The sequence below is a fragment of the Oncorhynchus mykiss genome, chromosome 7 (genome assembly GCF_013265735.2).
Source record: "Oncorhynchus mykiss isolate Arlee chromosome 7, USDA_OmykA_1.1, whole genome shotgun sequence".
Taxonomy (NCBI): Eukaryota; Metazoa; Chordata; class Actinopteri; order Salmoniformes; family Salmonidae; genus Oncorhynchus; species Oncorhynchus mykiss.
In genome coordinates this window covers 76046295-76063082 of record NC_048571.1, presented here as the reverse complement: position 1 = coordinate 76063082, position 16788 = coordinate 76046295, and the positions used below count along the sequence as shown (strand labels likewise).

Below are 16788 nucleotides of genomic sequence, written 5' to 3'. Positions count from 1 at the left end.
CTAAGATCAGATTACCCCACAGCCAAATCCTGACCATATCCATAAGGAGGGGGAAATGTCTGACCCTGGGCTAGTGATTAGGTGATTATTCTACTAATTCCAAGACAGTGTGATGAGGATGAGCCATCTGTTAAGGTGAGAAGTTTGGTGAACAGTGTATTCTAGGACTCATTTTCAACAGGAACCACGTTACTCAATGCTTACTTATGATGGAAGGTCCTTTTGCCGTTGATCAGTTGTCTTTACTCAAGACTTTCTTAGAACTTGGCAGGAAGGCAGTAACCAAATTCAAGTATTATGGATTTAAGAAATATCACCCTCCTCTTTCAACATACACTTTCCCCAGTACAGTATTTCAATACTACGGATCAGTTCGGACTATAACATATGGGCAAAACCTAAAGTACACATTACGATGGCCTATACTCCTCTTTGATATCAAAGCCATTTCTATACACGTCCTCTTGATATCGTGCTGTCTGTTTGCAGCCACAGGAGGGGTTCATTATTAACCCCCAAAAATAAAAGTCAAAAGAAAAAAAGGGTCCGGAGTGTTTAGTGAAACATTATGTCAAGACTCTGACAAGGAAATGAAATGTGCAACATCAATCAGCCTATGAGGAGGGAGATCAAACAACCCTCCCCACTCCTGCATCTGGTTCTGTTTGGACTTTCTTTTTCTCTTCCTCTCCTTCCTTTCTTTCTTTTTCTCTCTTTTTGCCTTTCTTTTCCATTTCTTTATTCATCTCCCATTCTCTCCCTCTCTCAATATTTTTCCCTCTGTTCTGTGCGAGGGGTGCACGTTCCATGCTGTTCCTGTTAGCCTGTCGTTCGCTCATTCTTTCCATGATGGTGGCATGGAGGCATGCTCTGCTAAGGTAAGCAGCCCCAAGGTTAGCCCCGGACAGCCCAGCGCACAACAATTGGCTTCCTGTCCTTCTTCGGAACCCTACCCGGAGTTTGGAGAAAATGTATTTATAATTCCAGTTAATCTGGGAATTGATTTGGGAATTTCGGTTGAAATGAAAGTGCATTTTGTTTAAGTAAGGCCTGTTATAATTCCAATGTGTTGCGTGCATTCTTATTCCTGCATGTTAAGTCTAACCTCCACTTCAATATCTCAGTGACTGGAATACATTTTTTGAGTTGATTGACTGCAGTTGAGTGTAGTTGATCCCAGCTCTCTTGTATATGGCTATATAACATTCATAAAGTTCACTAAAAAAAGCCCCTCTAAAATTCTCCACTCACCTCCTTCAAATGCAGAGGCAATCACACTTTGTGTCCTGTGATAAAACCATCAACACTAATATAAAGTCTGTCATAACATGACAATTCATATACATTACTTGAATTAACTATTCATGTCTATTGATAAATGTGTAGTTTTCGAGGCATCATGTTTGATTACATTTCAGGAGATTGTCTAGAGATATTGGTTAGGAGTTGTATTGCGTTTGTGTGTGTGTCCCTTGTGGTGTGTCCCCGCAGGTCCAGATGTGTGTTCCCCTGGGTTCCTGGTGTGGAGAGAGAACATGTGTCTCCTCCACCAGAGGGCATGGATGGCATAATTAGCAGCCCTCTCACCTTAGTGAGCTGGGGTCACAAGCTCACAGGGTTAGGGGTTATTTAGGGTCCTCGATTGGCCGTTGCCATGGCTACATGTCTCACATATAGAGATTGCAGTGGATAATGCATAGAAATGGAATTGCTAAAGTAAGGACATTCATTCTGGTTGTTATATTTCTATGGGAAATCTGATTTGAAAAGTTATTTTAAAAATTCTTCATATGACATACTGTATCTTGAAAATACTATTTTCATTTACTGGGTTTTGTGACATATTTTCTATTTTTATACTGAACAAAAGGCATATTCACAGTGGCAGTATTTTTTAAAGGTTTAAAGGAATAATCCCAGTTGTCATGGCACCATTTCTATGTGGGTACTATTAAACAGAAATGTGACATCACAATGTTTATTGTTTAAAGTGAAAATCTGTCTAATGTTAATCCACATGTTTTTTGCCCAGACTGGCCTGTAGGATTGACACTTGGTGTGAGTGATGTGTCTTTATAGTGTCATGTGATAGATAATAAGGATGCCACATAAATATTAGAGAGGTCACTTCTGACACAGTGAACTCACACTTGTTCTTTCTAATTTGAGAAATAATAACATTTTTATTTTATAATAAAAAAGGAGTAGTCCTTGAGATATCATGCATAAAAGGTTTACACTGTAAACTTGTAGATATTACATCTACTTAATCTTGAACATACCAAGCGCATTCATTCAGTACTAATCCCCTCAATCAACGAAGAAAAATGTTTTAATATCTTAGAAGTGAAAGTGCACGACAAACGTAGGAGCCTCGAAGCATGTAATGAATTGATGAGAAGAGAGACAGACAGACACGCGGGTGCTGGAGAATGACAGGAGTGCTCTGGCAGGAGAAATCTGGAACCTATAAAGACGCAGACAACTTCTGCAGCTTTTAGCAAGGCCTCTCGCAATTGGCTGAGAAGGCCACTTACCCCCTTCCCAGCCACCCACCAACCTCGAGCTCACTTCCTGCTTCCAAACCACACCCTAAGAAGCTGGTTCTGACCAATTGCAGCTGCCCGCAGGCCCCTCGTTTTCGCGGGGCGAGTATAAAAGCATGGGAGGCAGCACGACGAAGTAGATGGTTTGTTGTTGTTCTACACACGGGTTGAGGAGATGGGAAACTGGAGGTGAGGAATTCACCACAGAGGCACAGGAACGAGACAGAGCTTTCTGACTGACTGGGAGTAAAGCCAAACCTATGGATCTTCAACAGTTTGCAGTTTAGAAGCGTGAAGCGTATCACTCATCGTCCTTCACTGGAGGAAGAAGACGAAACTTCTAAACCTGTGTGTCTCCACCAGAACTTCCCACGCGGCTGTCTGAAGAAGAGAAGTAGAGGGAAAGAGAGAGAGGAACGAAGAGCAAAAACCAGCCTGCCTTGGAAAGGGAAGAAGGACGGTGTCCTGAGAGGGAGGTGGCTATGCGTGAGGAGGTTTCCTGTGCCAACTCCCCTGAAGGGGGGCTGGGGGCCAGCGAGGAGGAGCTGGAGAGGGGCTCCAAGAAGAGTGGGCCAACAGGGGGGCGAAAGCGGGTGCCGTACCCCAAGAAGGACAGTTTGGGTCGGGCCGAGGAGAGGGCCGTGGTCAGCGGGAGCCCCAACTGCCTTGTTCCGTCAGGGCCAAAGCGGCAGAAGAAGCAACAGAGCTCCCCCACGTCGGTGGTGTGTGTGGCCCCATCCGTGCTGAGCTCCAGCGGCCTTGGTTTGGGCCCGGGCGGCGAGCCCTTCGAGGACCTGCACACTCAGCGAGTGATCGCCAACGTTCGCGAGCGCCAGCGCACGCAGTCACTGAACGACGCCTTTGCCTCGCTGCGTAAGATCATCCCCACTCTGCCCTCCGACAAACTTAGCAAGATACAGATCCTGAAACTGGCGTCACGCTACATCGACTTCCTGTACCAGGTGCTGCAGAGTGATGAGATGGACGCCAAGCTGGCTAGCTGCAACTACCTAGCCCACGAACGCCTCAGCTACGCCTTTTCCGTCTGGAGGATGGAGGGTGCCTGGGCAATGTCTGCCAGCCACTAGTGTCCCCTCTCCATCCTCCATCCTGCTCTGCCCGTCCTGCTCTGTCTTAACCTTACTTTCTCTTACTTCCTTCTTGTACTGCCTAACCCCACCATCCCTGGCCTCCCCTAACCCACTATCTCTGTACCCCCTAACCCCACCATCCCTGGCCTCCCCTAACCCACTATCTCTGTACCCCCTAACCCCACCATCCCTGGCCTCCCCTAACCCACTATCTATGTACCCCCTAACCTCACCATCACTGGCCTCCCCTAACCCACTATCTCTGTACCCCCTAACCCCACCATCCCTGGCCTCCCCTAACCCACCATCTCTGTACCCCCTAACCCCACCATCCCTGGCCTCCCATAACCCACTATCTATGTACCCCCTAACCCTACCAATCCTGGCCTCCCCTAACCCACTCTCTCTGTACCCTGTAACACAACCAACCATGGCCTCCCTTAAGCCACTATCTCTGTACCCTGTAACCTCACCATCCAAGGCCTCCCTTAAGCCACTATCTCTGTACCCCCTAACCCCACCATCCCTGGCCTCCCCTAACCCACCATCTCTGTACCCCCTAACCCCACCATCCCTGGCCTCCCATAACCCACTATCTATGTACCCCCTAACCCTACCAATCCTGGCCTCCCCTAACCCACTCTCTCTGTACCCTGTAACACAACCAACCATGGCCTCCCTTAAGCCACTATCTCTGTACCCTGTAACCTCACCATCCAAGGCCTCCCTTAAGCCACTATCTCTGGCCCTCCTTTAAGCCAAAACACACTGTTTCCTCCTAACCCACTACCTCCCTCTCTTCAATATTCTCTATTCTCTACTGTTCTTCAAACTGTTCTTTGCTTACCCTCTCATTCCCCTAATCGCCCACTGCTCCATCACTCACCTTACCCACTGCCCCAACACTCACCTTACCCACTGCCCCACCACTCACCTTACCCACTGCCCCAACACTCAACTTAACCACTGCCCCATCACTCCCACTGTACCCGTTCACCCTTCGAGCTTTGCCCCCCCAACCCCCCTTTCCACCTAAAATGCCCCTGTATGCCGCCTAACAATTTAGCCCCAACTCCACAACTCTACGGTACACCTCTGCAGGTATGTTTAAAAACATGAACACGCACACACGCACACACGCACACACACGCACGCACACACACACATACACACACACACACACACACACACACACACACACACACACACACACACACACACACACACACACACACACACACACACACACACACACACACACACACACACACACACACACACACACACACACACACACATGTCAATATGGCCAAGCAGCCAGGGCCTCTGTGCTTTCCCAAAAGCATCTTAAGATGATGATGGTTAAAACCTTTACAGGAGCATCGTTGAATCTGCTAGCTGTTTCCCAAAACAAACGTTACTAACGTTACGCTTGAACACACTCGTAACTTAGCTCCATCGTTAAGGGGAAACCAGGCCCAGGCTAGCAACGCTAGTGACAAGGAAGTTAAATATGTCATACTGATCAGTCTACAGGTATTATGAGGTATTAAAAAACCATGTACTGCAAATATTTTTATTTTTACTTTGTTGTTTCAATTGGTTGACCATGTAGTAATGCTTTACTTTTACGTATTTCTTTTATGAACGTGCGTGACAACAATGATGAGAACATGTGTTATAATTCACAGGTTAGGAAAGCGGAACCATCTGACATATCTGTGCATCGAACTAATGGAAATATGCCTTTTCTAATTTAACTGATCAGAGTGACCCTTTAGGGTGAATGATGGGAGAACAAGCTAACCTGATTAAACATTCCCAAACAAATCTGAACTTCCTACTCCGGAATGTTTAGAAAAGTGAGTTGTTCTTGCTTTTCACCTTCTCTGTAAAATTCAGATATTGATTTGCAAAGTGGGAAAGAGTATGAGTTGACTGTCTTTATTTGAATATGTCAAAATGCATTATGCTATTAATAAATAGGAAAAGCCTATTCCCAACGGATCAGTAGGTCAACTTATTTGATAAATATCTGACTGTCACATGTCCACTGCCCATGTGCATGAATGCATGTGCATCTCTGTATGTTCGTAGCTATTGGTTAACTATTTAAACAAAATATATTTTTCCGTAACATAATTAAAAGTATTTATATAGTTAAAACAGAATGACAAATTAGGAAATTGTAGTATTGTATAATAGCCTAAATTACAAATAAAATAATCTAGTAATGTGGAATCATAATTACAATATTCAATTTGCTTTCTTCTTTAGTTAAAACATATGGTGTGCAGTTTGACAACAAACACTTTAATATACTATTTTAATTTACATCAAATTAGTATAAAGATCCTGTCCTTTCATCATAAGATGTATTATCAATCAAATTAGTATAAAGATCCTGTCCTTTCATCATAAGATGTATTATCAATCAAATTAGTATAAAGATCCTGTCCTTTCATCATAAGATGTATTATCAATCAAATTAGTATAAAGATCCTGTCCTTTCATCATAAGATGTATTATCAATCAAATTAGTATAAAGATCCTGTCCTTTCATCATAAGATGTATTATCAATCAAATTTCCTAACATAAAAAAATGATGCTGCAGTTACGAAATGTCGTATTTCATGAAAATAGCATTTTAATGAAACATTGTACTGTAATATGTAGCAATCTAGTATAATCCTAAATCATTTTACAGTTTTAGGCAGAAATATATAGCTATCTATCATGATTACCTGTGTGGATCAGAAAATAGAATGACTGACAATAGTTTGGAGTTCTACATAATATTTAAACCCAACCAGCCAAATCCAATACCAGCAGCCCACAACGCGAAAATTGTCAAATGATTGTTATAGTGACAATATAACCATTTAATTGTGGACTAATAATGTACTTAAAAATTATTTTTCATGTTTGTAATATCATATTATATTTTCTAAAACGTTTTTAAGTACACCAATGAGCAATTCAATTTTTGCATGTAGTTTTACCATTGACTCACTCTTAACAAACCTTTTATCCAGATCGTTATCTAACATACCTCAGGCAGACTAGACCAGAAACAGTTATGTTTTTTCTCTCTGGTGTTATCAGATACCGGGGTCCTGCACAGTTATATCAGGTATATCAGGTACATCAGGTTAAATCAGGTATATCAGTTATATCAGGTACATCAGGTTATATCAGGTATATCAGGTACATCAGGTTAAATCAGGTATATCAGGTACATCAGGTTATATCAGGTATATCAAGTACATCAGGTTATATCAGGTATATCAAGTACATCAGGTTATATCAGGTATATCAGGTACATCAGGTTATATCAGGTATATCAGGTACATCAGGTTATATCAGGTATATCAAGTACATCAGGTTATATCAGGTATATCAGTTATATCAGGTACATCAGGTTACATCAGGTTATATCAGGTTATATCCGGTTATATCAGGTATATCATGTATATCAGGTACATCAGGTTATATCAGGTTAAATCCGGTTAAATCAGGTTACATCAGGTTACATCAGGTTATATCAGGTATATCAGGTACATCAGGTTAAATCAGGTATATCAAGTACATCAGGTTATATCAGGTATATCAGGTACATCAGGTTATATCAGGTATATCAGGTACATCAGGTTATATCAGGTATATCAAGTACATCAGGTTATATCAGGTATATCAGTTATATCAGGTACATCAGGTTACATCAGGTTATATCAGGTTATATCCGGTTATATCAGGTATATCATGTATATCAGGTACATCAGGTTATATCAGGTTAAATCCGGTTAAATCAGGTTACATCAGGTTATATCAGGTTATATCAGGTTATATCAGGTATATCAGGTTATATCAGGTATATCAGGTTGTATCAGGAATATCAGTTTGAAAAAAGAGAGGGATAGAGAAAAAGCAGTCCTGCCTCCCTCCCTGCCTCTCCCCTGCAGCCTTGCCCTTTCTCCTCAGGATCTTGTATCCAGTGTCATCTAATCAGGGCCTGCCGAGGCCCAGACAAGCAGGAACCTTTAGATTGGAAACAGTTGTGAGGCATTAGGAAGGTGTGTGTGCCAGGGGAGAGTTTGATGCTGCGTGTGTGTGAGTGAGCCGATGTATATGTGTGTGTGCTTGTTTATGTGGAGTTCTTGTGCGTTCGTATCACTGTGTGTAGCCTATGCACTGGCATGTGTATACTTGTGTGTTTACGTGTATGTGTGTGTGTGTACATCCTTGTGCGTGTGTGTGTATATCCATGTCTGTGTGTGTGTGTGTGTGTGTATATCCATGTCTGTGTGTGTATATCCATGTCTGTGTGTGTGTGTACATCCTTGTGCGTGTGTGTGAGTGTATATCCATGTCTGTGTGTGTATGCCATTTCTAGCTTTTGTTATCTGCCTTTCCTCTCAGTCTCTTGGAAAAAAACAAGTAAACTTGGCGGAATTAGCGGCAACTCTTCTGAATGCAGATAAGAACCTAGAAGATAAGCTTTTATTGAAAGATAAAAGATGAGTTTGAGCTAACTGAAAATCCCATCAAAGAGAACCAGGAAGACAGGATTAAAAGGGAGAGGTAGGAAAGAACAAGGAGCCAAAGAAAGGACGATGAGGTGCAGGGAGCAGAGGCCATCCGTCATAATGAGGTGTTCCTAATGTTTTGAACAATCACACACACTCACACATTTTCAGTAGAAATATGAACAATGTTATACAAACATAACATAAAACATTCAAATAAAATGTGTACACACATGTACAAATGCCCATACATAAAACACACTTAAAGACAATCACACACACTCACACACAAATGTTGAGTAGAACACACACACACACGTGCACACACGTACACACGTACACACACTAGTTGTGCTGTCTCCTGGTATTCCCTTTACATTACTATAACATCCTCAGCAGCATCAAAAGCCAGACTTTGAAGGTTCCACCACTGTGGTTGGAAACCCAAACTCTAAATGTGGATGAGTCTATCCTTGAAGAGAAGCATAGTCTTTACATCCTGTTCTGGTTCCTAACGTTATCGACTGAACTGTTCTGCTTCCTAATGTTATCTATTGAACTGTTCTGCTTCCTAATGTTATCTATTGAATTGTTCTGCTTCCTAATGTTATCTACTGAACTGTTCTGCTTCCTAACATTATCGACTGAACTGTTCTGCTTCCTAATGTTATCTACTGAACTGTTCTGCTTCCTGATGTTATCTACTGAACTGTTCTGCTTCCTAACGTTATCTACTGAACTGTTCTGCTTCCTAACGTTATCTACTGAACTGTTCTGCTTCCTAATGTTATTACCTGAACTGTTCTGCTTCCTAAGGTTATCTACTGAACTGTTCTGCTTCCTAATGTTATCTACTGAACTGTTCTGCTTCCTAACGTTATTCACTGAACTGTTCTGCTTCCTAACGTTATCTACTGAACTGTTCTGCTTCCTAACGTTATTCACTGAACTGTTCTGCTTCCTAACGTTATCTATTGAACTGTTCTGCTTCCTAACGTTATCTACTGAACTGTTCTGCTTCCTAATGTTATCTATTGAACTGTTCTGCTTCCTAACGTTATCGACTGAACTGTTCTGCTTCCTAACGTTATCTACTGAACTGTTCTGCTTCCTAATGTTATCTATTGAACTGTTCTGCTTCCTAACGTTATCTACTGAACTGTTCTGCTTCCTAACGTTATCTACTGAACTGTTCTGCTTCCTAACGTTATCAACTGAACTGTTCTGCTTCCTAATGTTATCTATTGAACTGTTCTGCTTCCTAATGTTATTCACTGAACTGTTCTGCTTCCTAACGTTATCTACTGAACTGTTCTGCTTCCTAACGTTATCTACTGAACTGTTCTGCTTCCTAATGTTATTCACTGAACTGTTCTGCTTCCTAAGGTTATCTACTGAACTGTTCTGCTTCCTAATGTTATCTACTGAACTGTTCTGCTTCCTAACGTTATCTACTGAACTGTTCTGCTTCCTAACGTTATCTACTGAACTGTTCTGCTTCCTAACGTTATCTACTGAACTGTTCTGCTTCCTAACGTTATCTACTGAACTGTTCTGCTTCCTAACGTTATCTACTGAACTGTTCTGCTTCCTAACGTTATCTACTTAACTGTTCTGCTTCCTAACGTTGTCTATTGAACTGTTCTGCTTCCTAACGTTACTCACTGAACTGTTCTGCTTCCTAACGTTATTCACTGAACTGTTCTGCTTCCTAATGTTATCTATTGAACTGTTCTGCTTCCTAACGTTATCGACTGAACTGTTCTGCTTCCTAATGTTATCTACTGAACTGTTCTGCTTCCTGATGTTATCTATTGGACTGTTCTGCTTCCTAACGTTATCTACTGAACTGTTCTGCTTCCTAACGTTATCTACTGAACTGTTCTGCTTCCTAACGTTATCTATTGAACTGTTCTGCTTCCTAATGTTATCTATTGAACTGTTCTGCTTCCTAATGTTATCTATTGAATTGTTCTGCTTCCTAATGTTATCTACTGAACTGTTCTGCTTCCTAACATTATCGACTGAACTGTTCTGCTTCCTAATGTTATCTACTGAACTGTTCTGCTTCCTAATGTTATCTACTGAACTGTTCTGCTTCCTGATGTTATCGTTCTGCTTCCTAATGTTATTCACTGAACTTTTCTGCTTCCTAACGTTATTCACTGAACTGTTCTGCTTCCTAACGTTATCGACTGAACTGTTCTGCTTCCTAATGTTATCTACTGAACTGTTCTGCTTCCTGATGTTATCTACTGAACTGTTCTGCTTCCTAACGTTATCTACTGAACTGTTCTGCTTCCTAACGTTATCTACTGAACTGTTCTGCTTCCTAACGTTATTCACTGAACTGTTCTGCTTCCTAACGTTATCTACTGAACTCTTCTGCTTCCTAACGTTATTCACTGAACTGTTCTGCTTCCTAACGTTATTCACTGAACTGTTCTGCTTCCTAACGTTATTCACTGAACTGTTCTGCTTCCCAACGTTATCGACTGAACTGTTCTGCTTCCTAACGTTATCTATTGAACTGTTCTGCTTCCTAACGTTATCTACTGAACTGTTCTGCTTCCTAACGTTATCGACTGAACTGTTCTGCTTCCTAACGTTATCGACTGAACTGTTCTGCTTCCTGACGTTATCTACTGAACTGTTCTGCTTCCTAACGTTATCTACTGAACTGTTTTGCTTCCTGATGTTATCTACTGAACTGTTCTGCTTCCTGACGTTATTCACTAAACTGGTCTGCTTCCTAACGCTATCGACTGAACTGTTCTGCTTCCTTACGTTATTCACTAAACTGTGGAAACTGAAATTCCTTCCTACAGTAAATGAAACGTGCATGTGTTTATGAACTTTTTTCGTGTGTGTAACGAGTGTTTGGATAAAGTGTGTGTTTATATGAGGGGTTCATATTGGGTGCATTTGTGTGGCTGTTTTATACGGATGTGTGTGTTGTTGGTTGCATTTGTGTGTGTGTAGCATGTGTGTGTATTTAAGTGGATGTGTGTATTACTGGATGTGTGTATATGTGTGTGTAAATGCAGATGTGCATGTTGCTGGGTTCATGTGTGTGTGTGATTTAGAATACGCTGCTGTGTTTAACCTGGCAACAACAAGTGGCGCTCAACTCTGCTTATTCTTCAATTAAAGAGCTGTCACTGTTCTTTCCTCTGCCGGAACCTCTGGATCTACATGTGTTTGAGGGTTGCAGTTGCAGTTACTTTGCACTGATCTAGGACCAGCTGTTATAGATCCTCTGTGGCACATCTGGCTTTTAAGAGCTTCAGAGCCTTGCAAACAGGCCGATGGTTCCAAGAGTTGTGGGCTTCTGCTACTCATCTTTAGTTTTGGGGGTTTGAACATTGAGCTGATGCTAGAGCAGGTGCTGGATGGATGGATGGATGTGCTGCATGGGCTGGGCTGTTCCAACAGCTGTAGTGTGGATGTAGTGCACGTAGTGCATCACAGAGTTCTGGGTTTGACACGTAGTGCATCACAGAGTTCTGGGTTTGACACGTAGTGCATCACAGAGTTCTGGGTTTGACACGTAGTGCATCACAGAGTTCTGGGTTTGACACGTAGTGCATCACAGAGTTCTGGGTTTGACACGTAGTGCATCACAGAGTTCTGGGTTTGACATGTAGTGCATCACAGAGTTCTGGGTTTGACACGTAGTGCATCACAGAGTTCTGGGTTTGACACGTAGTGCATCACAGAGTTTTGGTTTTGACATGTAGTGCATCACAGAGTTCTGGGTTTGACATGTAGTGCATCACAGAGTTCTGGGTTTGACATGTAGTGCATCACAGAGTTCAATACTTTGGGTTTGACACGTAGTGCATCACAGAGTTCTGGGTTTGACATGTAGTGCATCACAGAGTTCTGGGTTTGACATGTAGTGCATCACAGAGTTCTGGGTTTGACATGTAGTGCATCACAGAGTTCTGGATTTGAGATGTAGTGCTTCACAGAGTTCTGGGTTTGACATGTAGTGCATCACAGAGTTCTGGGTTCGACATGTAGTGCATCACAGAGTTCTGGGTTTGACATGTAGTGCATCACAGAGTTCTGGGTTCGACATGTAGTGCATCACAGAGTTCTGGGTTTGACATGTAGTGCATCACAGAGTTCTGGGTTTGACATGTAGTGCATCACAGAGTTCTGGGTTTGACATGTAGTGCATCACAGAGTTCTGGGTTTGACATGTAGTGCATCACAGAGTTCTGGGTTTGACATGTAGTGCATCACAGAGTTCTGGGTTTGACATGTAGTGCATCACAGAGTTCTGGGTTTGACATGTAGTGCATCACAGAGTTCTGGGTTTGACATGTAGTGCATCATAGAGTTCTGGGTTTGACATGTACTGCATCACAGAGTTCTGGGTTTGACATGTAGTGCATCACAGAGTTCTATACTTTGGGTTTGACATGTAGTGCATCACAGAGTTTTGGTTTTGACATGTAGTGCATCACAGAGTTCTGGATTTGAGATGTAGTGCTTCACAGAGTTCTGGGTTTGACATGTAGTGCTTCACAGAGTTCTGGGTTTGACATGTAGTGCATCACAGAGTTCTGGGTTTGACATGTAGTGCATCACAGAGTTCTGGGTTTGACACATATTGCATCACAGAGTTCTGGGTTTGACACGTTGTGCATCACAGAGTTCTGGGTTTGACACATTGTGCATCACAGAGTTCTGGGTTTGACACGTTGTACAAGAGCAGTGCACTGACCACCATCGGAGGGTGTAGAAACTATATAGTCCATATAAGGATGTTGGTCTAATGCAAACGAGATGTATGACATTGCTCTTTGATTTTTTTATTTGTTATATTATTTAACCTTATTTAACTAGACAAGGTAAGAACAAATTCTTATTTTCAATCACGGCTCTTCTTCCATTATCGTTATCAATTCAGTGTTCCAGTTCACATCAGACAATAAGAAAAGAAAACTACGTAAAAGATCTATACTGAACAAATATATAAATACAACATGCAATGATTTTACTGAGTTACAGTTCATATAAGGAAATCAAGTCAATTTAAATAAATGTATTAGGCCCTAATCTTGGGATTTCACAGGGGCGCAGCCACTGGGGTGCAAGACCCAGCCAATCAGAATGAGTTTTTCCCCACATAAGGACTTTATTACAGACAGAAATACTCCTCAGTTTCATCAGCTGTCCGGATGGCTGGTCTCAGACGATCCCGCAGGTGAAGAAGCCGGATATGGAGGTCCTGGGCTGACGTGGTTGGACGTACTGCCAAATTCTCTAAAACAAAATTAGACGATGGTAGAGAAATTAACATTAAATTCCCCCCCAACAGCTCTGGTGGACATTCCTACAGTCAGCATGCCAATTGCACCCTCCCTCAAAACTTGTGGCATTGAGTAGTGTGACAAAACTGCACATGTTAGAGTGGCCTTTCATGCTGTTTAATCAGCTTCTTGATGTGCCACACCTGTCAGGTGGATGGATTATCTTGGCAAAGGAGAAATACTCACTAACAGGGATATAAACACATTTGTACACAAAATTTGAGAGAAATAAGGTTTTTGTGCGAATGGAACATTTCTGGGATCTTTAATTTCAGATAATGAAACATGGGACCAAGACTTTACATGTTGCGTTTATATTTATCTATGTGTTAAAGGGATAGTTCAGAGAAGTGAAATATTTAGAGAGGAAACACTAAGTATGTAATATCGCTGAACTATCCCTAACATGAGTAGGCTTCTGTCTCAGAAACCTTACAGATGAGGTCAATGAAGACTAAAATGCTCCTATCGTGTGTGTGTGTGTGTGTGCGTGCGTGCGTGCGACCTAGTACTGCATCAGTTGCTTCTTTGTAAATCAACCGCACTTACATTTTCATTTTGCTAGAGAGAGAGAGAGATAAACAAATGCCAAGGAGGCTCTACCCAAATCCAGTCAGTAGGAGGGGATCTACTTTACTTTAGTCCAAAGTGACGCTAAGATCACAACTTGTTATTCGCTGCTGTAGCATACCCCCGTTTGGTATACGAGAAAGCAACAAATTCCTGGCAATTTGTGTATTATGGTGTAGTCACAGGACACCCACAACACACATGCTAACTGGATAGCTTTCTCTCTCTTGTTCTCATTCTCTCTTTTCTCTCTCTCTCTCTCTTTCTCTCTCTCTCTCTCTCTCTCTCTCTCTCTCTTCTGGTTCTCAGCATGGAAAGCTGCACTGTAATTACAGACAATTGAGAAAGCTCCAGATGAAATATTTGCTTGTTAAACAGGAGAAAGAGCAGAAGTTAAGCACTGTGGGCTTTGTTCTACACTGTGTGAGAGGAATTAGCTTTGTTTCCTGGTTTATGTGTTTGTTTGGGAAAACGACAAGCACACACTACACATTAGCGACTTATATATATTATTTTCCTATATTGACAAAAATATGCACATGAATGTCTCTTCAATGAACAAACTAAAACATGTGTTACTTGCATCAGGTCACTGTTTCTTTTATTTCTCCTTTTAGGACAGACATCTAACGAATGGACTCCTCTTTACCTCTAAAAAGGTCTGTCGTGTCCATCCTCCCCTGCATACCCCATCTCTCCTTCTTCGGAAGCCCTGGCCCACAGACATGGGCATTGGAGCGAACACAGGCATTGATTTAAGGACAGATATCCAGTCGACTCTCCTTTTGCAGCCTGACAGACAGACAGTATTAACATGCAGCCTGACAGAGAGACAGACCGTTTTATAATGCTCTATTACAGTATGTGACTGTCACTGAGGCATGACGAAGATCCTCAATTTATACGCCACTTCAAAGACTCCACAGAGGAAGATTCTTTGACAACTGAGATGACTTACGCTCATGATAATTACGATAATGGCCATAATAATGACGCCAAAGGGATGGATAGCTGGTGGTCCCAGCCCAATGAATGTTTACAGCAAAGATGCTAATAAGCTAATAATTGTAGGCTCTTCCACCTCCATTTGATGGGTAGGAAAAGTCACAGAAGCCTGCCATGTTTCCAACAGTTATATAAATGTATCTGATTGATTTGTCTGTTGCCTGTGTTCATGTATTTCTCTGTTTGCATTATGTCCCTTCATAGTGAGTGGACTTAGCATGTGCATATGCTTTTTGCTTATTCATAAAGGTTACATTTTACATTACAATGACTTTATATCAGAGTAAGTAATAAGCGATAAGCTATGCTGGCTCCCTACAACACATGACTACAGTAGTACACACAGTTTTGTAGCATGCACAGACTATGGTTAGATGAGACATAGTGGATAGATTCCATTAAACCTAAGGTCTGTGATAGATTAAGTATGAAAACTTAACATACTAAATAACTACGTGGTAATACAGTAGGATCAGAGTAACATATTACATATTATTTGGACACTCTTAATTAAAGTAAAGATACAATTAGGAGTGACATTGTACATTGTTGTATATACAAGTAACATTGTACTTATAGTTTTAAGTACCATTGTACTTATAGTTTTAAGTAGCAGTGTAGTACTTGTAAATTAAAGATAAAAGTATAGTTTGAATATTGTAAGTTTAGTAATTCATTGGAATTTCTCTTTAAGATACCGTTAAGGAAATACTTCAATATGCTATCAGTAATTTGAGAGTGTAATGAAAATTGTAAACTGTACTTTTTTTTACAATGTGATAAATTCAGATTTTGTTGCTACTGGGTAATGGTAGGTAGTGGGAATATCTGATATACTGTCTCCAGAAAATGTAGTTGGTTAATATGTTTTATCCTCGTGCTCAGATGTAGTTCTTTTGGCAGATTGTTTGTCACCAGCTTTTCATTACATGAGCTCCTGTGGATAATAATAAAAACAGTTTTGGTAAAATACCACTGAAAGTCTGATCAGGACCATTTTCAAAGACACTTTTCCATCTTTCTGTCTCGAAGCAACTCTTCTAACACTGCACACAATGACAGAGTACATTATGTATAACAGAGTACATTGGAAGACAAGACAATGTCTTATAAGTTATATATAACAAATAAGTTAACTGCAATACCTTTTGTATCAATGCAAGGCAGGAACCAAGATTTGTGTCAAACTGTGTTACATTACCAAGTCATGCGTTTTTATATTCCCAAAATAGCTGAGTGCTTGGTGTAAGGGCAACATTAAATACAAATAATGCCCAATATTTAAAGGGATAAAAAATATATCAACTTCAGGAAAAAATGTATGCTGAGAAAACTCTATTTCCCTTTTAATGAGGAAAACAGATAACAGTGTTCTCAAAAGTACTTAATTAAAGCAGAAATAAACCTAAACCAGGATCAAATATAACACAGAACCCTTCTGAAAGAAAATGAATAATACATGGTGGCCATTTTGTTCCACATAATCATAGTCAAATGTATTGTTTCATTATCAATAATCACCTTTTCACCATGTCAATGTCAAATACCATATACCTCTTGCAGGGTCTTGTCATGTAAAGTATTGGTTCTATAATGTACATTATAAAGCACCAAAAAGTACTGGAACAATTCAACATTATAGTACAAATGAATCTGTAGCACTGTGAGATAAATATATTGTGTTAATACGATACATAAGCAAGGCACTGCAATAACATTAAATGG

General features: G+C 41.0%; 1 protein-coding gene across 1 annotated transcript; it reads left to right on the top strand.

Moving 5' to 3' along the window:
* The first annotated feature begins 2693 nt into the window (after positions 1-2693).
* On the top strand, positions 2694-16035 carry LOC110528500 (twist-related protein 2-like). The gene is made up of 2 exons (XM_021610603.2): positions 2694-4738; positions 14676-16035. Exon 1 carries the CDS (start codon positions 3029-3031, stop codon positions 3632-3634), a length of 606 nt encoding a protein of 201 aa, XP_021466278.1. The 5' UTR covers positions 2694-3028; the 3' UTR covers positions 3635-4738; positions 14676-16035.
* Positions 16036-16788: the final 753 nt, after the last annotated feature.